General features: G+C 43.9%; 4 protein-coding genes across 9 annotated transcripts; 2 read left to right on the top strand and 2 right to left on the bottom strand.

Moving 5' to 3' along the window:
- Window positions 1-320: 320 nt before the first annotated feature.
- Window positions 321-5,665, top strand: nup85 (nucleoporin 85). The gene is made up of 19 exons (XM_084677010.1): window positions 321-485; window positions 790-883; window positions 964-1,126; window positions 1,216-1,286; window positions 1,373-1,416; window positions 1,516-1,585; window positions 1,707-1,828; window positions 1,915-2,049; window positions 2,241-2,363; window positions 2,470-2,601; window positions 2,781-2,887; window positions 2,984-3,067; window positions 3,194-3,259; window positions 3,525-3,676; window positions 3,903-4,020; window positions 4,321-4,421; window positions 4,969-5,120; window positions 5,277-5,372; window positions 5,465-5,665. The coding sequence occupies exons 1-19, from the start codon at window positions 453-455 to the stop codon at window positions 5,561-5,563; spliced, it is 1,962 nt and encodes a 653-aa protein (XP_084533136.1). The 5' UTR covers window positions 321-452; the 3' UTR covers window positions 5,564-5,665.
- Window positions 5,666-5,763: 98 nt separating this feature from the next.
- Window positions 5,764-12,206, bottom strand: gga3b (golgi associated, gamma adaptin ear containing, ARF binding protein 3b). Of its 2 annotated transcripts, none has more exons than XM_084677009.1 (17): window positions 12,056-12,206; window positions 11,374-11,458; window positions 11,210-11,285; window positions 11,017-11,115; window positions 10,774-10,897; window positions 10,570-10,658; window positions 10,381-10,461; window positions 9,982-10,119; window positions 9,800-9,881; window positions 9,598-9,714; window positions 9,167-9,436; window positions 8,988-9,070; window positions 8,594-8,751; window positions 8,085-8,365; window positions 7,675-7,844; window positions 7,411-7,521; window positions 5,764-7,196 (listed from the first exon to the last, which is right to left on the bottom strand). In XM_084677009.1, the coding sequence occupies exons 1-17, from the start codon at window positions 12,204-12,206 to the stop codon at window positions 7,086-7,088; spliced, it is 2,226 nt and encodes a 741-aa protein (XP_084533135.1). In that variant the 3' UTR covers window positions 5,764-7,085. The 2 variants fall into 2 exon arrangements, with proteins under 2 accessions (XP_084533135.1, XP_084533134.1); XM_084677008.1 differs by having other exon boundaries at window positions 10,570-10,673.
- Window positions 12,207-12,248: 42 nt separating this feature from the next.
- On the top strand, window positions 12,249-14,126 carry mrps7 (mitochondrial ribosomal protein S7). The gene is made up of 5 exons (XM_084677017.1): window positions 12,249-12,394; window positions 12,924-13,115; window positions 13,204-13,267; window positions 13,377-13,544; window positions 13,644-14,126. Exons 1-5 carry the CDS (start codon window positions 12,351-12,353, stop codon window positions 13,863-13,865), a joined length of 690 nt encoding a protein of 229 aa, XP_084533143.1. The 5' UTR covers window positions 12,249-12,350; the 3' UTR covers window positions 13,866-14,126.
- Window positions 14,127-14,189: 63 nt separating this feature from the next.
- Window positions 14,190-18,466, bottom strand: mif4gdb (MIF4G domain containing b). 5 transcript variants are annotated; one of them, XM_084677014.1, is made up of 7 exons: window positions 18,398-18,466; window positions 17,373-17,502; window positions 17,122-17,231; window positions 16,850-17,005; window positions 16,652-16,744; window positions 16,302-16,501; window positions 14,190-14,985 (listed from the first exon to the last, which is right to left on the bottom strand). In XM_084677014.1, the coding sequence occupies exons 2-7, from the start codon at window positions 17,452-17,454 to the stop codon at window positions 14,937-14,939; spliced, it is 690 nt and encodes a 229-aa protein (XP_084533140.1). In that variant the 5' UTR covers window positions 17,455-17,502; window positions 18,398-18,466; the 3' UTR covers window positions 14,190-14,936. The 5 variants fall into 5 exon arrangements, with proteins under 5 accessions (XP_084533140.1, XP_084533137.1, XP_084533138.1 ...); XM_084677011.1 differs by having other exon boundaries at window positions 16,631-16,744; XM_084677012.1 differs by lacking the exon at window positions 18,398-18,466 and adding an exon at window positions 18,197-18,391 and having other exon boundaries at window positions 16,631-16,744.
- Window positions 18,467-20,062: the final 1,596 nt, after the last annotated feature.

The raw sequence follows: 20,062 nt of genomic DNA on the forward strand, positions 1-20,062 counted from the left end.
GGATACCCTTTGAAGAGGTTAATATCGCAAGACACATCTGCACTAACACTCTGACTCATTATCTTTTATAAAGCAATAATTTAGTATTTTGACATAACAAAAGGTTAATTGCAAATGTTTAATCTTCCCTGCACTATTTCTAAACGAATATATCAGTAAATCTGTATTTCACACACCCGTTAAACATTAAGTTAGTAGATCTCATGATGACCCTAAAAGGGTGAGCCATGATGTGAGTAGATACAGAGAAAGAGGTGTCTTTCAACTCCCTTTACTGGGATTGTAGTCAGGCACGTCAAAGGACTTCTATGACATGCGCAAGGGTCCTTTCGCTGAATGATTGAGGCGCCTTCTGTCTGTAGTTCATAGTTTGAAATGTTGATAGTATTTTCTTTGCGTCTCTAACTTGATACTATTGGCCAGCGTTCTTTTTGGTACCATAGTTATTAGTAATGGAGGAAGTAGATGTTGAGCCAATAACTACAGTAAGCAGACCGACCCGTAGTGTCTATGTATCGCTACTATCTAGCTTGCTAACGTAGGTAGCTAAGCTACCCTTAGCAAGTGTCATAGTGTGCAGTGTAACTCAAGTCACCACATGGATGCTTCAACTATCTGTGTGGCTGTGGACCAAGTTTTAATTGTATAGATGTAATAGGTGTATTGTATAGCTAGCGGTATAAAGAGAAACTAGTTAAGTTAGATAATTAACCTAAAGCAAAACACCAAAATGTGTGCATGGACACAAGTAGTGACCCATTCACACTGAACACCCCATTTTCTTCACAGGCTATTCCAGGAGTGAATAGCGATCAGAAGCACTTGGGATTTGAATGGGGTCCAGGAGATATATTGGTTTATGAGACCATCTACAAAGCTTCAGGTAGTGATTTGAATCAATTTCCCATTACACCAGCTCGTTGTCTTGAAAAACCTATATGTCTGTATTCTTGTTCTTATCAGGTGCTGGAAATTCAGGGCAGGAGTGTTCCCCCATCCATGAGGTCATGAAAGATGAGGACATCTACTCACCCAATTTAAGAAAACTTTTCAATGAGTCCCATCACATCTTTGTCGGACTGCAGAGAATCAAGGAAGATCAGCCCAGCAAGAACAAGAAACCCCAGTTGGTTCACTTAAACATTGAGCATTTTTCTAATAGCTCGATAACTCGAGTATAAAAATAAAAAAAACTGTTAATCTTTACCTCCTCAGATTTGTCAGTATAAGCAAAAACTACAGATCGGTGATCCGAGCTTGCATGGAGGAGCTTCAGCAGGCTGCAGGTGCAGTACAACAGCGCAACAACAGTTGTTATTCTGGTCACGTGTTTGGTACACTTGCTCTTTAACAGCCTACTCTTACTCTCCAGTGTGTACACAAGATGCAGCGTTGGTCCTGCAATACAGCAATCAGGTAAGAAGAAGCGTTTTAAGCCCTCCACAAATCCCCTTGTATTTTGTTGAAAACAAACGCAAGCATTTGTAACAGCCATGCCTTCCTTGTCAACCACAGGTGTCGATCCTGCTGGCTATAGAGATGATCTGGAATCTGTGCGAGGTGTTGTTCATCGACGCGGCTCCAGGTTTGTGTCTGAAACTTAAGCCACTCCCCCCCTGTGACTGACTAATCAGTCGTAAGCGTGTCATTAATCCTACAACCCCAAAAGGCATGGTTCCTTCTCTGACCTCTGTGTGTGTGAACAGCGGGCACTCTGCTGCTCCACCTGCTCGACTGGGTGAGGCTGCATAAGGCCGACGTGGACGAGAAGGCCATGGAGGTGCTGCAGAGTGAGAGCCCCACAGAGCACCCGGTTTACTGGGATGTGGTACGTGTACATGCTCACTGACACGCTCCCTCTGCGGAAATGACTGTGTTCAAGCCTCTGTGTCCCCTTCCCCCTGGTAAATGCAGGTGCTGAGCTACGTGCTGCAGGGGAGGATGGACGAGGCCAGGCAGGTCCTGGTGAAGCAGGCCACTCTGCAGCCTGCGGCCAGGGTCATGTTCAAACTCATGGACAACCTCCTCACGAAGATGCCCATCTACAATGTACAGCACTTCTTATTTCAATGGTCCACGGCCTGTTAATGCTCAGATAGTATGCGTTTGGAAACATCCGTTTGATCCCAATTTGACCACTTTATGGTGACCACCACTGCTGTGTGTTGACTAACACCTCATACAATGCCGTCAAGTCGTGTCCTGTCCCACTCAGTAAAACTGCCCATGTCGTTACGCAGCCTGGAGGGACCCAGACGCTGACCGAGTTTGACGTCAAGTGGAGGCACTGGCACGAGGAAGTGGACCGCTGTATCCAGGACAACTCCTTTGCCAGCAACCCCCACCTGGAAGTCATCTGTAAGGTCAGTGTCATCTGTAAGGTCTTGGTCCCGGAACCTAAGGCCGATTCCAATACTGTGTCCTTCCCTCCTCCCTTCCTTGAGATAATGTCTGATCTATCATGTGCAGATCTTGGTAGGGGATGAGGATATTCTACTGGAACACAAGGAGCTGCTGAGCACCTGGTATCACTTCCTGGTTTCCAGGCTGCTTTTTTCTCACCCAACAGTAAAGCCTACAGAGCTGCACTACTATGCACAGGTACTACGACACACTCTCCACGACTACATTACCCAGCATGCAATGCTGTCGTATGACAGGAGAAAAAGAAGATTCAAAGCTACTATTGATGTTTCTTTCATCGAATTCGGTTTATTGTGTGATAGGTTGAGTGTGTGTTGTTACAAAGTGTCTTTAAGTTGGTGGTGTGTGTGTTGCAGTCCAGTATGGACATGTTTCTGGACATGAGGAATGCTCCGGAGCCTCTGGACAGTATCCTGCTGGCGGCGTTTGAGTTTGATATCCACCAGGTCATCAAGGACTGCAGGTCAGGAGGACACACACGCACACACAGGCACCAACAAAGAGCAGTTCCCTGTCCTTTCCTTCGTTATTAACTTTGTGTGCCGTTATTGAATTTCAGCATCGCTCTCAACAACTGGTGGTTCGTGGCACATTTGACGGATCTCCTGGACCACTGTAAACTGCTCCAGTCTCACAATCTGCAGTAAGAAATGCCACAATTTCACAAGGCGTACATTTAAATCGACTGTCATTGTACAAGCATGACCAGAGGCTATCCAACTGAGGATACTATCACTAACCAGACCGGGTCTGCATTTTTGTCTTTCAGCTTTGGCTCTAACTTGAGGGAGTTTCTGTTGCTGGAGTATGCCTCAGGTCTCTTTACACACCACAGGTGAGACATCAAGAGCATACTGAGGACGTCTGTATCACAGACCTGATCAATACAGTCGACCTGATTGTATGACTACATCCATTTCATCACATAGCAATTGAAGACATTTCATATAGCAGTGCCTGAACACACAATATCACCAGTTGGTGTCTGCCTACTATATTATGGAAGGTCGAGGATGAGCACATAGCGTTGGAACTGCGATCGTCGCGCCATATTTCCACGTGTAAGCAAACCTTTTCCCTGTGCCCCGTGTGTCTCCTAGTCTGTGGCAGCTGGCGGTGGACTACTTTGACCACTGTACGGAGTTTGGGCGTGTGTACCTGGAGCTGCAGATTGAGCGTGTCCCTCTGGACACAGAGCGCAAGGCCCTGAAGGTGCTGAGGATCTGTGAGAAGAGGCAGATGACTGAGCAAGGTGGGCACCACACACACACACACACACACACACACAGTCAAACATCATTCTCTCTCTCGGTCTTTCCCTCCCTCTTAAATGCGCACTCAAGCACCCTAATCTCCCTCCCCCCTCTAAAACACGCGCACCCCACTTTACAGTCACGGGCGCAATCGTCTGATTGTCCTCCTGTGCTCTTAATGACTATAACCTGGTGGCATCTCCCTCTGTCTGTCTGCACTGCCAGTGAGGAGCATCTGCAAGATCATGGCCAAGAGAGCTCTGAGGAACAACCGCCTGGGCTCGGCTCTGTCCTGGAGCATCCGAGCTAAAGATGCAGCCTTCGCCACGCTCATCTCCGAGAGGTCCCTCTCTTTTTTTAGACATTTTAGTCATTCAGTAGAAACTTATTTTCAAAGCTACTTACAACCAGTATGTCTGTCCTATAGTAGGTACATAGTTAACTGATGGTATCTCAGACAATGTTAGTTGAATCTGGTGTCTCACAAACCTTAAATAACTTTTATTGTCTCATTGATGTATCTCAAATATGTTATATGTATGTAAAATATGTAATAAAAATTGTTTTTCTTCCACCCTTATTAATATGTATTTAAAATGTGAATCCTAATACTGTTTTTTTAAACCGCCCTGTCTCGTGTCAGGTTCCTTCAGGATTACTGCACCAAAGGCACCTTCTCTGATCTGGACCTGATTGACAACCTGGGATCGTCTATGCTGCTCAGTGACAGACTCACATTCCTGGGTAACACCTAGTTACATTCAAAGCACTTAACAGAAACATACACACACACACACACGGTGACTGTGAACTCGTGATTCAGTCATCCACTTATCCTCTGTACAAGACTGAGCCTGAATGGTGACCGAGGGACATTAGATCAGATAAAATGTCTCCCGGCCTTATTATCACACTCATTCCTTGGCTGTCACATGAGCCAGGCACTGTGTTCTAGATAAGGCAGAGTGCTGACCTCATGCTTCTCCTTTTGCTGCTAATGCAAAGATTTCCAATAACCTGTAGTGTACGAGTGGCCTAGGGCGGCCAGGGAATTTGACCATGGAATGTCAGTTTCACAGCTATGGAACCTGACAATTGAGGTTGACAGACAGCTCGATTTCTTTCCCCTCAGATTCTATACATGCACAGCAGTGAATGTAGTTACATGTGGTATGTCATGTCAGTTAGAATCAGTCCTGGACCACTGAAAACATGTCTTATGACATGCGTACGTACAGTATACATGGTTAATCTACGTTTCTCTGCTCATATCATGTGTGCGTGTATGTAGGGAAGTACCGCGAGTTCCACCGGCTGTACGGCGAGAAGAATTTCTCACAGGCCGCTAAGCTCCTTCTCTCTCTCATGACGGCCAAAATTGCTCCCCGAAGCTTCTGGATGACCCTGCTGACGGATGCCCTGCCCCTGCTGGAACAGAAAGAGGTCAGCTCGTTCACCCATGACCTTTGCCCCCCCCCCCCCCCCTTGCTGAGCGGGGTGGTGGGGGGGGTCACTGCTGTTTTGAATCTCATTTGCTTGTAGACGAGGAAGTCCGAAGTCTCATATTGTGGATGCTGTTTGCCGTGTCATGTCCTCCAGGTGATCTTCTCTGCTGACCAGACCCACGAGCTTATGTTCTGTCTGGAGGAGCTCACTTCAGGGACGAGCCTGCCTAACGCTGACAGACCCCATCAGGTACCAGCTCTTCTCCATGTGCTTCCTCTGTGTTTCCCTGCCTCGGTAAAGATGGTCGCCACTCCTAACTCTGTGTGTTTGTCGTATTGCAGGATGAGGATATTGAGGCCACTAAGATTGAGCTCCTGAGACTAGCACTCGCCCGCAACCTGGCCATGGCCATCGTGAAAGAGGGGACTGTGGATGTTTGATGATGGCCATTTTGGATGAAAGTGGTTTTTCATATTTTTGTACTGTACATAAACTAAGTGATCAAAATGTGTCCTTTGATAATAAAACAAGGATTTTCATTATTTACATGTTATTTACTAACGTGGAAATCCTGGACATGTTAGTGACACCCTGAATCTGAACATCCAAAAGCTACACAGCATCAAAGCACATGAAAATCTTTTGAAAGACTATTTATTCGTCATGCAGCAGATGGCACACATGTAATACAGTATGTACAAACAAAATGGCTTCCGAGATCTACATTACACATGTTTCACCTCTCTTACAGCAGAAAACAAGCACGTCTATGTACAGCACACACACCTATGTGGTTCCCCTAGTTCCCCATGGTCAAGACCAACCAAGAGGTGGGAGGTGGGTTAGGGTCAGACATGTGTCCTTAGCAAAACATACAGTTCAGCGCCTAGCAGATAAGCTATCTTTTATTATACACATACATGAACACACTGTTAACACAATTACTAGAAATGACCCAATTTCATAGTTCCAATTCTGTCATTTAATTACAAATGTCTTCACCCTTGTAATTGTCTATATTCAACTTGGTTTGTTCAGTGATGCACTGAAATACTAAAATGTTAAAATAAATAAAATACATAATTTCAATACTGACAAAAGTAAATGGAACAAAACAAAATCACATTTTAGCTTCTGTGATTCCTGTCCAATACTCCTCTATAACACATGATGGTGAGAATCTGGGAACGTAAACAAGTACTCTTAAAGTACAGCATGCCAAAATGAGGAATGTTGTCAATTTATAAATACCCTTATGGTGCCAAGAGTAATGGCATGACTAACAAGATGCGATATAGTAATATTTGACTTTGAAAGATGGCCCAGAGAACCAAATAACTAATACAGTATAACAAACACAATTTAATTAACTTAAATCGTGTCACAAGCATGTAATGAGAATGATCGCTGGATATCCACTGTCAAAATATCAACCCAATTTTTCTAGTCTTCCTATCACACAAGCCTATCTAAATACCGGAACAAGCACTTGCTGTCTGATATGTCAGTAGTCAGTTGAACTAAATAGTTTCCCAATGATATTAAAACATTACTCTCATCATAAATATATAGCTTGAAGTATATATTCAGTAGGAGCTAAACTCAAGTAAATGAATCACTTATTACAGTAGTTCCTGCAACTCTTTAGCAGCTAGCTTACAGTACACCATAAGCAGAACCTCTCCATCTTAAATCTTCTCGCTAATAAGAATTTTTTTTAAATGGACTTACACGGACATTTTAAGCTGTGTGTTAATGGATCAGAAATCAAACTGGAAAACGACAAACATTTTTTTACAGAATAGTTGGCTGACAGTGACTGTAGTTGTACGGTTATCATTGCAGCAGTGCTTTCCCTCCCTCTGTCTTTCTCTCTGAGGTATGTGGTTACCATACCCCATCATGGAGTGTAACCTGCCCTGTCCCACTCTGGTGGATGTAAGGGGTAGTAAGGGGGCTCTGCTATAGGTGTCCCCATGTGTCGGCAGGGGGGAACTGGTCCACCTCGCCCACCTCTGTGCACGTTCGCTCTCCCAGGGTGAACGCCAGCTTGTACCGTAGACGCACCTTCTCCTGCAACACATACACCCATTTTAACCGACATACATCTATCCGGGTGCTTCTCATTTCAGATAGATTCATAATCAAAACATTTGTTAGACGAGAGGCATGATGGACCATTCTACATAATGTTCCTCAAGGCTCAAACACTATCTCGTTGTATGCTGGGTGGCGCGGTGCTCCCAAAATGAACAAGTACTTCCTGTTTCTACAGGAAGTCTCCTACCTTCAGCGGGTTGGCCAGCAGCATGACCTGGGTGATGGAGGCTGGGGGCAGGATGGGGTTGAAGGGGGCCAGCTCTGTCCCCGATGGGGGCAGGAGCTTCACCTTCATGGACTGAGAGTGTAAAGAAGGGATGCACATGTGGTAACTGCAGGATGTCTGTACAGGATCTATACTGCATGTGTGTTTACATATGCACCATGCATCATGTTTATATGCCTATGAGAATGTGTGGCTTTGTGATAACAGGCGTGCTGAATGTACTACCTTGGGCACGGCGGCTTGCAGGACCACGTTCTGAACAGGGAGAGGAGCTGTGTTGAGCGTGGACACCACCAGCACCAGCACGTCAGGTCTGCCAGGGGGGCAGTCAGAGGCGAAGTTGAGCAGCACACGCACCCCATCCTTGTCATAGGCAGTCACTGGCAAAACTCTACCTGGAGACAGAAGGAGAGGCCAATCACAGACTGGGATTTGATGCCATCTTGACATGGAGGTATGGATCTGGACTGTGTTTCAATGTATATCTGCACACATGCATATCTGCAAAAGGTTGTTAACTCTGAACTTCATTCATGTATATACAGTGTACAATACAACAATAATGTTCAATGAAGTCTTTAGCAGCCCCAAACCTCCCAACCCCTTCCTCTTGTACTCCCTTCTCCAGGACTCACTGGGTCGGATGGCCTCCAGGGGAACATGCACGTTGGACAGGGACACCTCAGGCCCTCTGGCTGGGCTGCCCCCCTGGAGGGAGGGGTGGATGGGGGACAAGGAGCGAAACAGGGGGCTGCCTGGGGCTGAGCCCAGCATCTGGGCCTTGGCATGGGACACCGCGGGGGAGCCTGGCATGGTGCCTGGCAGCAGGGAGGCAGAAGGGGCAAGCCCGGCCATGGAGGGTGTCACGCCCATTCCCATCCCAAACCCACTGACAGTGTTCATCTGGACAGGCAAACTGGCAATTAAAAAGCACAGAATGAGCACCGTTTGTAAAATACAAGTAAAACACATCCAGTACACGAGCAGAGTAGTACAAGTTTTCCCAGACACAGGCTGAAGACGGGACAAAGACATTTGGCGGGAGAATCTCCCTTGACATATAACTTGGTTACGAAACAGGAACAGTGAGTCTCTGGGGAAGCTGTTAACACAGTACAGAAGGCAAAGTAACATGAGCCAGCACCTCTTGGGCTCTCCAAAGTCTAGCATGGCCAGATCCTGCAGGTCCTGCAGGCTGTTGGAGGCCGGGGCTGGTGGTCCTGCGGAGGTCTGCAGGGCTGGGGCCGGAGAGAACACTGACCCTGACATGCTGCCAAACAGATCCACACCGGGCTCAGGGGCCTATGAAAGAGAAAACAAGAGGTTTTCGCCACAGTTCCTCAGTGTATACGTTTTGCTTGTTGATGCTGTTGCAAAACCATTCTTGGGAGGAACAGAAAGAGAAAACATGAGGCTGTGCAAGAGGACAAGAGGTTTTCGCCTGATTCATTTTCGCCTGCCACAATATCTCAGTGTGTTTTGCTTGTTAATGCTGTTGCAAAAAACATTCTTGGAAGGATCACAAGATGAACCTATACCTGTAAGGAGGTCCACTGATTGGATAGTTCATCTAGCTTTGGTTTGGAGTGGCTGTTCAGTGAGGAGGCTGGATCATTCAGGCCTGACAATTGACAAAGCTGAATGTAAGTATATGATTGATGTCAGAACCCAAATGAAAAATTAATTCTAGGTTTGATAAGCAGAAGTTTCTGAGTACCGAGGCAAAGCAGTTCATCATCGAGGAGAGACAGCGCAGTGGAGGCCCTGTCCGTGGCCGAATGGCTGGGGCTGTTGGTCTGACTGGCATGCAGCCCAGCCAGTCTCTTTGGAGGAGGAGGCAAGACCGGGATGGAAAAACCCAGGGGATTGGCCGAGGTGGGGTCCGAGAGCTGTGGGGGAGGGGCAGGCTGGGGAGGAATGAGGCTGGGAACATCGATGCCAGCCAGGTCGATCAAGGTCTCTGTGGAGTCACTGCTCCCTGTGGTCTCTGTACGAGACAGAGAGAGCGAGAGCGGCGGATACAGAGAGAGACAGCGAGAGAGAGGGTGAGCATACATAGAGAGAAAGTGTGTGAGAAAGTGTCTCACATGAAAATGTTTTTTTTTTTTTTTCTCCTTGTGCGTATATGTTTGTGTGTGGTCCCCTCACCATCACCAACAACAGGTTTAGGTTCCTCGTAGTCCCCATTGACTGACTGACCGTCAACAACCTTCTTGTAGGAGTTGATTACCCGTGAGAGGTCATCACTGGCCTGGAGGATGTCTCCTGCGAAGGCCATAGGTTAACATGTGGTACAGGGACACACTGTACCACAAATTCACACGACATCAAATTCACACGACAATCTCACCTAAATTTGTGTCATTATCTTCCGTCTCAGTGGCCATCTTGAAAGCAGCGCGTCTCAGTTTATCACAACGGTTGTAGAGTTCCTGACATGACATTGACAAAAAAGACATTCAATCTTCAAACAAACGGAGGTGTGAGGCGTGCGTCTGTGTGGCATGTACGCGACACAAGCTGAAGACACACCTTGATGAGTTCTCGGTCGGATTCCGAGGACCTGTCCTTGTCGTAGTGCGTGAGCATGTCGCTCAGGAGCTTGACATTGATGTTGACCTCCTCCAGGGTGTGTATGCGCTTGCTGACCTTCTGCACTCTGGCATCATCCTGGAGAAACAGCAGTGTCACTACATCCGCTTACGACATAAACAGGAATCAACCCTGGGTCCTATTGACTGTTAACAGTAATGCGTTGATGATACATGCAGTGAACTCTTGTGACTACCCGATGTGTAGGACTTGTTGCACACGTGAATAGCTCGGTGTAGATTCCTTCCCATTGAAACATGATCTACAACCATATGTCTATAATAGGAATAGCGCCTGGTCATTTCTGTAGGAAGCATGAAGGTGTTCTTGCTCTCTGACCTCCTTCACCATGTTCTTGATGAGCCTGTTGGCCTCCTGGAGGTCCTCTGGATTCTTGCTCCTTAGAAGCTCTGCAAGCAACTACACATACCCAAACACACATGTCCGTTTAGCACTGTGAAACCTATAAAACACCCATGCAATCTTTAGCAGACAGACAAGCTGTAGTCTACCTTGCCTCTATCTCACCTTGCCCATGTCCTCATTATCAAACACAGGGTTCTTGGGGCGTGTAGGGGGCGATGGGATCAGGGTCTTGTCCACCGGCACATCTGGGTCTGCAGTTACAAGACCTGGACCATGTGATGGTTAAAATGAACACACTGTTCTGAAATCGGTTCATTATATTGGATGTGATGTAAGGAGATGTGAGACGGTGTTTCTGTCTCTCACCTTGCCTCCTAAGGGTCTGGTAGGCTTCACTGATCTTGGCCTCATTAGGGAAGACCACGGTCCAGCTGTATAACATTTCAATGATCTTCATCTTCACCTTCTCTGGCACACTGTCCCCCATGTACTGCGAGGGAGGGGAAATGAGATGTGGCCTCAGTAGTGACCCATTCACCCATGGTAGACACATAGGCATATCGTTTCACGGACAACACACACACATAACAGGATCACATGTCAACTCACTTTAGGAGACACCACTTTGATCAGCTCATTCAGAAATCGGTATTTTCCAATTTCATTATGAAATCTTCTTCCGCAGTTCTTCATACATGCCTCTAATACCTGCAAGCGAGATGGTTCTCATTCAGTCAGCATGGATTTGTATTTGAAGTAGTAGGAAGAGAAAGGATACAGAGTCTATTAATAAGGTCCTTACTGTTAGTGCCTGAAGGGCCTCCCATTCTTGAGGCGAGTGGATTTTATGGACAAGCAGCTTTACAGCTATCTGGGGCCTACACAAAGAGTGGAGGTTAGACTGAATACCAACATTTGCTCACATAGGCTAACATCAAATCTGAATTTATATGAAATACTTTGTACCCTTCTAATTCCTTATTGATCTGGTCACAGAAGCCAATGATGTACTCCCAGTCCTCCTGCCTGTTATTTGGATGGGTGGCTTTATCTGTGATCACATAGCAAAGCACAAGTATGCCTTACACATTCAACTAAGACGAGAAGATTAAACATTGAAAAGATCTCACAAAGGCCATTAAATGAACAATTGCCTATTGCCATTCCATAGCATTTATCTTTTACAGCCTGTCTTGTGATCAATTTCACAAGGCAGGGATTGTCATCCCCCCCACGTATGTGCTTTAGCCATTTCTGAGCAAAAGATGGGCTGGTCAAAATGCTACATTACAGCCTTTCCTCGAACAATAGCCTAGTTTTAGCCAAACATAGCTGCAACTCTTTTTGATCGCCAATTGAAAAAGTAATCCACTGTCTAATTCCACATCCCAATAAATATGTCAGACTGACTGACACGCTAGATCTCGCTATAGAAAATAGATTCAGTTCCTAGCTCTCTTTTACAGGGATGAATGATGTGGGGAGCACAGATCCAAGATCTGAAATACATCGAACGCAGTTGCCTTTAGATAACTGAAGAAAGTGCGACAGCTAGCATAAAGACAGCATCGCTGTTCATTCAGTGGAATGCATTAGGACAATTACTATATCATTACTAAATAAATGGCTAACTAAGTGAATCACTTACTGAGCCAAGATTCAAGCGTCTCCCCTTCCTGGTACGCCATAGCACTACAAACATTGTGTGATGTCACCAATGTGTGCGCGAGAATCAGTGAATCAATCTTACCCAATAAGCCTATTACATACATACATGTACTCAAATTTGAACTTTTCATTTATAAGATATATTAGAATATCGATTGGTAGAATTTTTTATTCTTGACAATAATAGGGACTCTATTAAATTATTATTTTTTATTTGAAGGCATCGGCTAGAGATACTAAACTGGGGTCCTCAATCTCTATCCACATTATCCAAGATGGCTGCGACCATAACAGGTTTATTAAAACCTTGGACACCGAGGCAAGTCATTATCTTACTGACAAAACAATATATATTTATAGAGAATCACATTGGTCATATATAGAATAGTATTTGCATTTGTATTAAGTTCACAATATAGCTTACTTTTCCGTCACTGTCCTACCTAGCTTGCTAGTACAATGTCCCTTGTCTGGTACACACGAGCTAGTGTGTAGCTACAAACAGTGACAATATTGTTGTAGTTTGTCAAGAGCCTATTTGGTTTGTCACATCATCAGTTACTGGGAATGCGACATCTGAAATATGTGTTTAATCTTGTGAAAACGGTTACTAGACCCATTATTACAAAACAAATCACTGCTACCCGAGCAGACATTATGAACAGCTAGACTTTGAAGACAATTATACAAGAAAGTCTGGGTGTATGGCTAACTGAATCTCAGTACTCGATCTCACTCATTGCGTAGGCCTATAACGCTAACGTGGTATGGAGATGTGCTTCTGAATACTTTCCAAGTATGTAATAACTATCAGTTAACATGGACAACCCATACGTCTGTCGCACCAGAGTGTTCTCAGTGAGGTGGAGCAGATACAATCCATACTACCTGGAGCCAGACCCTCGGAAAGACGTGTACGAAATTCCGGAGAACGAATTAACGGCTGAGCAGAAAGAGGAGCGCGAACGAAAGGCTGTCAGTCCGATAAAGGCAGCAACGAGTGGGGTCACAAGCTCCCTATTCCAAGAACCAGATTTGAAGTAAGACGAAACGTGAAATGGGATGAAGTTTCCCTGTAGTTTAAATCTCATATATCGTAATAAATAGTGTATTTTATTTTTCTTATAGCAAATTCATCAATATGATGATGAAAGATGGCGACAAGGTCACAGCAAGAGGTATTATGAATCAGGTAAGGGAACCTGTTCTCTTGGAACTTGTGTATTGGAATTATTTAAACAATTTGCCTCAGCCACTGATAAGAGTTTAGCTAGAGCATTTATCTCTCTCTCTACCCACAGACTTTGGAAACCATAAAGAGGAAACAGGTGGAGAAGTACCACAAAGCTCCCGATGGTAACAAGGCAGAGATAGAGTGTAATCCTTATGCTATATTTCACAAAGCATTGGAGAACTGCAAACCTGTCATTGGCCTGGCTAGCATACAGAAAGGGGGAAAGTACTACCAGGTACGTTTCACTCAAGCCTCTTGGACATATTTTGTTGCAAGTGCACAGAATGTGTAGATGCGTTTTCAATTGTTCTTATTGTTTCTGAACCATCTGCAGGTGCCCATCCCCCTGACTGAGAACCGCAAGCGTTTCCTAGTTATGAAGTGGATGATTGGAGAGTGCAGGGACAACAAGCATCGACGCACACTCATGTACGAGAAACTTTCCCAAGAACTGCTAGCTGCCTATGTCAAGGAGGGTAATGTCATCAAAAAGAAACATGAAATGCACAAAATGGCTGAAGCCAACAGAGCTTATGCCCACTATCGCTGGTGGTAAATGGATCAACTTTAAAAGGTGACTCAAAACTGGAAACAAACTGCTTCATGTGGTTGTCTTTCCAAGTGTCCAAGTGAGGATAAAGTGGATTCACAGTATGCAAATCGACATCTGGTCTGTGTATTGACAGATATTGTAAATAAAGTGGCCAGAGGCCAGTATTGTGATGTATTCAAAATGGTGATCAGTGATCTAAACAATGATTTGTCACTGTTTCTGTTTTAATATTGTGAAAGGCTCAATAAAAATGTAAACAGTAAATGTTGATTATTGAAATGCAATTACATAACCACTGATTATACGTAACATTTAAAAAGAAAGCTGTTCTAAACATTTTACCCAGTTTGATTTATTTTAACAAATCAACATGTCAATGTACTGAAAAATGGAAACCAAGCAGTGAACTTTTCATTTGTAACAGGTTAGTGATGGCAATGCTTCTATAAAAATATAAGTCTAAGACCCATCCTACCATGGAACCATCTGTATTCAGAATAGGTACATGTACAAAGGACTCCAGGATATTTGGTAATTAGATAGAAAAAAAGACATGACATCAGGAAAACCTTTCTAGTTTCACTTGCAACCCTTTTACAATGGTGATGTAGTGTCTGAATATGGTAATAAATACAAATACATCTTAAAAAATAAAAGCTATAAAAGAATGTACTCAGACTTAAACCCCAAAAGTATATCTGGACTAGTAGGCTTACAGCTACGCCAGTACCCAGTAGTGTCATGCAACTTGGTTAATAGCTCATATTGTTACTCTTGTTAAGTCTGCATTACCACCGACAACTAGCAAAAAAGCTCAATTAAGGTCAAGTACAGGTTGCTTAAATCTGTCAAATAAAAAACAGCCCAATATGTGTCAATAATAACATATTTTAGTTATGGTAGCTAGTGTCACTTAAAATGTTTTTATCCAGAAAAAGCTCTGCTTTTGTCCCAAGCCTGTGAGCAGTGAATCAAAAGGCACTGCTTTGATTTGGTGATCTCGGTTAAGCTGTCAGCACACTGTTCAAATCAGAAAAGTAACAATACTCCAAACGACTATGTAGAACATCCATGTCAACAAAGTGTTGGTGCTGGTGGGATCTTCAGGTACGTTTTAGAAAATCTGCAAAAAGAAAAATATATTCTTGCAATAATAAAGTATTATCTGCTTTTTGCATTTAATTTATATAGTCAGTATTGTGGCAGTGTACACAAATAAAACAGTAGCTAAATAATATAAACTGCATCTTCAATTTTGTAGCACCAAATATCCCTCTATAAATACTAAATCTTGGGTATAAAAAACACCAGTAAAATGGTATTATTTTTGCCAGCATTGACCTGATTTTGGTGTATTGCTGTCAGTACATTGGCACCTGTTGTATCACCAAAGTTGCTTCAGAAAAGTTTGTTGCACAAACCACCATTGGAAAACCCCTTGTGTGTAGCATATCCCAACCTAGCCTAACCACGATCCATTTGTACATTTTAAAATGGTAAATTATTGTCAATATCCACCTTAAGTAAAATGCTGCCATGAAGGTTTTGAAAACTTGGTCCACAATTTAAATTATAAACATCGTCCAACGCTGTGTTTCCATTCCTACACAGAAAAACTGTGTTTATATGTAAAGGCCAGATTGTCTCTGAAATGTCAATACCACTTCAAAAAAGTGCTGAACTTAAGCCATTGAGAAGTGGCTTGGGACTTTGTTCCCAACCAACTCACAACAAAAACATGTTAGTTTCTTCATATTTCACCTTTAAAACTACACAAATGATAAAAGACCATAAAATATGGTTCAGAAAACCAAATCTATGTACTTAAGTCTTCTTCAATAATCTGTATTTGTCTGACAGGTATGTGAATGAGAACCGAGAATTCCAATGCCTCAAGTGAAAATTGTTCAATGTTTCAGAAATCTGGAATGTCAAGCAATAAAAAGCATTTGAAAGAAAATCTGCCTTCAAGAGGAATGTGAACTTCAGTCAAATACTAGATGCACCAAACGCAAACTAAATATACAAATCTTAGCAACAACAATCTTTGTCCATTTTTTGTTGTCAATTGCACATTCCACGTTGCAGTGGTAGTTTGAACACAAATGTGTATTCTTTCTCAACAATCTCAATAGTCCACTGCCCAAACACCTGCAGATCACTCCTTATTCATCATTGACTCTTAAAAGAAACATTTAAACTTAAAAATGTTAAAAGGAAAAGATCACTTACTCCAATCTACTAGAAGATCAATTACTCCAACTAGAAGAACATACCCTAGTCGTCTGGTGGCTAGTCTATTGGCCTCTTCAGCCAGCTTCATAATCATCCTCACACCAAAACAACCCAGCTAAACAGCCCAAGACACACTGCCCTCAGGCCTCCACCCTACGACGGTGCACATTCCGAGGTCAGTCAGAGACTTCGCTGTAGTAGTACTTCTGGGCCGTGTCACTGAGTGTCCAGCCACCAGCCCGGAATTCCAGGATCTCCAGCAGAAGGAGCCGGCCCATGGAGCTGAGCCCCTCCAGGAGCAGGAAGCCATCCCGCAGCAGGAAGAAGAGCTCGTCCATCCGCTGGTAGTTCATCTTCTCCAGCTGATCCCCGATGCGGTGCAGCTGCAGCACCAGACAGTCCACCTACAGTCAGGCCGGGAGCGTTTTTGATTGAAGTATTGAAGCATTCCTTAACTCTAAACTAAACTGTTGTTGTCTACATCTATACCCTTTGAAAGCAATTCATCTGTAGATAGAGATTTGAAGACCTACTGTATTTCTGTAGGAACTTACTTCCTCTTCGTTGTTCAGAGCATCAGGTTGAGCCAGTCTGAGCAAACAGTCAAACACAGGGTGCACCAGAGCCACCATGGGCATGTTGTTGACCTGTGGATTTAGAACACAAGAAGGTCATAGTGTTTAATGTAAACATGATCAATAACAGAGCTGGCAGAGCAGACGCAAAACTCGCAGAATGCAGCTTTCCCTCACCTTGAGGTAGTCAAAAACATTGCAGATGAAGGTGACGTAGCAAACCCACTCCTGCAGCGAGCGGAGCCGGGTCTCCTCCCGGGCCTTGAACTCCTGCTGCAGGCGGTTCAGAAGGTTCCGGCGAAACACGCTTCCATTGTTCTGCTTGGCCTCTGCCTGAGAGGGCAGTAGAGAGCAAGGTCAAATAGAGTGTCATGTTGTAGAGTGCATCAGTTGTCGGTGATGATTCTGGTTATTGACATAAGTTCATTGTAGACCGTAATACTACTTACCTGAACAATCGTGTAACAGATGCGTCCAGCTTCTTTACTGAAGAGCTGGTCCTTCAAAGATTGGTCCACAATGACATTGGAGACCTTATCCAGGTCCACTGCACTGGGATCTGAGGACAAAGATTTGCTTTGAGAATTAGCTAAAGTAAAACCAAAATTACACACACTGCAACATAAAACGGACCAATGTAAAACAGTCAATTTTCAACTCCTATATGTAATCAGTGTTCTATGTAATGAGAGGAGCTGACCTTTCAGTGCCGTTTTCAACAGTTTCTGAGTCTCCAAGTCAAATGACTGGATCTTGTAGTCCTCTTTAGTAGAGTTCTCCATCCTATGTAGTGTAGCATCCACTTACAACCAGGGAGTTGTCACACTAAGCTACACATGCAATGCAGAGTAGTTTAGTTGCGTTTGGAAGGAGCAAGTACATTATGACATTCACCTTATAAGTGTTAAGGTCAAATGAATATTACTACACAAAGACCGATTTCACATGCCACGATCGTCTTACAAAGTATTCGAATGTGGTTAACATACACGGTCGACTACAAAAACGACCGAGGCTGGACAACGGCGAAATTCCTTATAACAGAACAATTTGTCTCAGAACAAAAGCTGATAGCAAATCTGTGTAGTCATCAATGTGGCTGCCTACCAGACCTTTCACGAGGGGATGTGAGGGATTAAGCAAACAAACTGAGTTCATCTCATGCTAATTTTAATGGATGCTTCACTTCTATCGTTAGATGCAATGCTAGCAACAATTTACTATTAGGCTACCGTTTTCCCCTTCAGTAGCACAACTTTTGTTAAGCATGTATTGGACCAGAATTCGTAATCCGTATTTCTGACGATGGAAGCATGATTGATCATACATTATCAGTCGGTAATATGATAGCATCACCGGTGGCAGAAGGAAATGTAAATGACAATTCGTTCGGACGTTATGTTACTAACCAGCTGAAGTGTATACGAGAAAAAATGTCACATCACAACAAAGTTATTTAGCGAGCTAGTCGGTGGAGAACACACGCATTACTTGGTTGGTCTAATATCAACTGTAAAACGTTACCTAGCCACACTTTGGATGCTAGTCCGTCAAAATGTTTGCGCGTTAGCACAGCTGCAGCTAGCTCTAGCTGGCTGGCTTATTTTTCTGAATCTGGTTAGCTAGTACAGTACATTTTCTTTACAATAAATGATGAACGATTTTCATTAAAATCACAAGCACTAGACAAAAAAACTATATAATTGTTAATAGAGTCAAACTGACCTAAACTTCAACTAGACGAAACGTCTGCATTTCAAACACAACCTGGGCTTCCTTCCTGTGATCCAGGACGCGTGCGCAGAATTGACAGCCAATTAACTTTAGAAGTATTAATTCTAAATCTGTCAAGGCTCTGGGCTCACTTAATCTGAACGCTAGTGCCCTCAGTTGAGCCTAAAGTGCAAAGCATTTAACCCTTGTGTGGTGTTCGGGTCTGTGGGACCCGTTTTCAGTTTTTATCAAAAGAAAAATCATATGATTAATTATTTTTTCAAACTGAGACTCATTGGCCTTGGCTCATTTTCTGTGAAGAACACATATCAGAACACATTTTCAATGACCACACACTGTACACCCCCCCTACACATTTATATTACATACGGAATGTTCGGGTCCACTGGACCCAGGGCTGATAAGAGTGTGGAAATTGTGTACATTCACTCTGTCCTCCTTTCTGGGCCTGTTGTTAGAGTGTGTGTGTGTGTGTGTGTGTGTGTGTGTGTGTGTGTGTGTGTGTGTGTGTGTGTGTGTGTGTGTGTGTGTGTGAAAGAGAGAGAGAGTTTTGTAGTTCTGCCCCTGCCGTTCCCGCACAATGTTGCAAAATTGTTGACAGATTCAAGCACCGACACCTGTCTGCTCTCACATTTTACTGTCTTGCGGGAACCAATCTTTATTTCCTCATACTCTATCCCATCTGCAAATTGGGGGTGGGATAATATAAATATAGCTTTGCCAGTGTGATTAGTTATCACAACTGATCAAGATGGCCAAAAGAGTCTCTGCTCAGAGGGCCATGCAATTGATTTTGGAAGAGAGAGAAGCTTTTGATGATGATGTAGAGTAATTTCTGCAAATTCAGAGTCGGACAGTGACTTTGAAGAAGAGGATGAGATTGAGCATAAGCTAGTTCCAAAACGAAGACGAGCCCCAGGACCAACCGGTCATTAGTCAGCTCAAGGACCACCCCATCAGCAGCCAGCACCACGACCAGAACAAGCCCGTTAGATAGCAAGTGAAGAAATATGGATGTCAAAATATGATGAAATTGAATGGCCTTCTAGCCCATGAAATGAGCCACAACGCATGGCTGCCAATGTGATATGGATGCATCCAGGGCTAACACATGAGTAACAACACATGGTGCCTACTCATGTGCAGGACATCAAGTCTTCTTTTGAGCTTTTCATCCTAGATTCCATCCAGAAAATGATTCTGGATTGCACTCATTTAGAAAGAGGGCATGTTTTTGGAGAAAGGTAGAAAGAGATGGACCAACCCCATTGACATGTCTACTTTGGGGTTCTTATCCTTGCTGGACTTTTCAGGTCCAAATGGGAATCCACTGAATCCCTGTGGGATGCAGAAACTGGCAGATAACTTTTCCGTGCAACGTCTCAGGAAAACTTCCACATAATTTCCAGGATTATCCGATTGGATAACCGAAACGACAGACCAGCTCGATGGCAGAGAGACAAGCTAGCTGCCATCAAGACAGTGTGAGACAAGTGGGTCACTGCCTCCCCCTGTTTTACGACCCTGGGCCTAATGTCACAATTGATGTGTAGCTGATGCCATATAGGGGCCGCTGCCCCTTTAGGCAGTATATCTAAACCTGCAAATTATGGTATAAAGATCTCTGCTACCTGTGATGCCACTTCCTCATATGCT

The sequence above is a fragment of the Hypomesus nipponensis genome, chromosome 17 (assembly GCF_054491055.1).
Source record: "Hypomesus nipponensis isolate SF chromosome 17, ASM5449105v1, whole genome shotgun sequence".
NCBI lineage: Eukaryota > Metazoa > Chordata > Actinopteri > Osmeriformes > Osmeridae > Hypomesus > Hypomesus nipponensis.

Excerpts from the sequence above, each read along its gene's own strand:
- nup85 (XM_084677010.1), top strand. The coding sequence starts at position 453 with ATGGAGGAAGTAGATGTTGAGCCAATAACTACA. Across the intron at positions 1,127-1,215 it reads AGCAAGAACAAGAAACCCCA|ATTTGTCAGTATAAGCAAAA; the intron begins GTTGGTTCACTT and ends TTACCTCCTCAG. Across the intron at positions 2,602-2,780 it reads AGCTGCACTACTATGCACAG|TCCAGTATGGACATGTTTCT; the intron begins GTACTACGACAC and ends TGTGTGTTGCAG.
- gga3b (XM_084677008.1), bottom strand. The coding sequence starts at position 12,206 with ATGAAAAGTTCAAATTTGAGTACATGTATGTATGTAATAGGCTTATTG. Across the intron at positions 10,898-11,016 it reads TCAAAGTGGTGTCTCCTAAA|TACATGGGGGACAGTGTGCC; the intron begins GTGAGTTGACAT and ends CCTCCCTCGCAG. Across the intron at positions 7,845-8,084 it reads CCTGGAGGCCATCCGACCCA|GTAGAGTTTTGCCAGTGACT; the intron begins GTGAGTCCTGGA and ends TTCTGTCTCCAG.
- mrps7 (XM_084677017.1), top strand. The coding sequence starts at position 12,351 with ATGGCTGCGACCATAACAGGTTTATTAAAACCTTGGACACCGAG. Across the intron at positions 13,116-13,203 it reads TTCCAAGAACCAGATTTGAA|CAAATTCATCAATATGATGA; the intron begins GTAAGACGAAAC and ends TTTTTCTTATAG. Across the intron at positions 13,268-13,376 it reads CAAGAGGTATTATGAATCAG|ACTTTGGAAACCATAAAGAG; the intron begins GTAAGGGAACCT and ends CTCTACCCACAG.
- mif4gdb (XM_084677011.1), bottom strand. The coding sequence starts at position 17,454 with ATGGAGAACTCTACTAAAGAGGACTACAAGATCCAGTCATTTGACTTG. Across the intron at positions 16,745-16,849 it reads ATGTTTTTGACTACCTCAAG|GTCAACAACATGCCCATGGT; the intron begins GTGAGGGAAAGC and ends CTAAATCCACAG. Across the intron at positions 16,502-16,630 it reads TAAGTTCCTACAGAAATACA|GTGGACTGTCTGGTGCTGCA; the intron begins GTAGGTCTTCAA and ends GCCTGACTGTAG.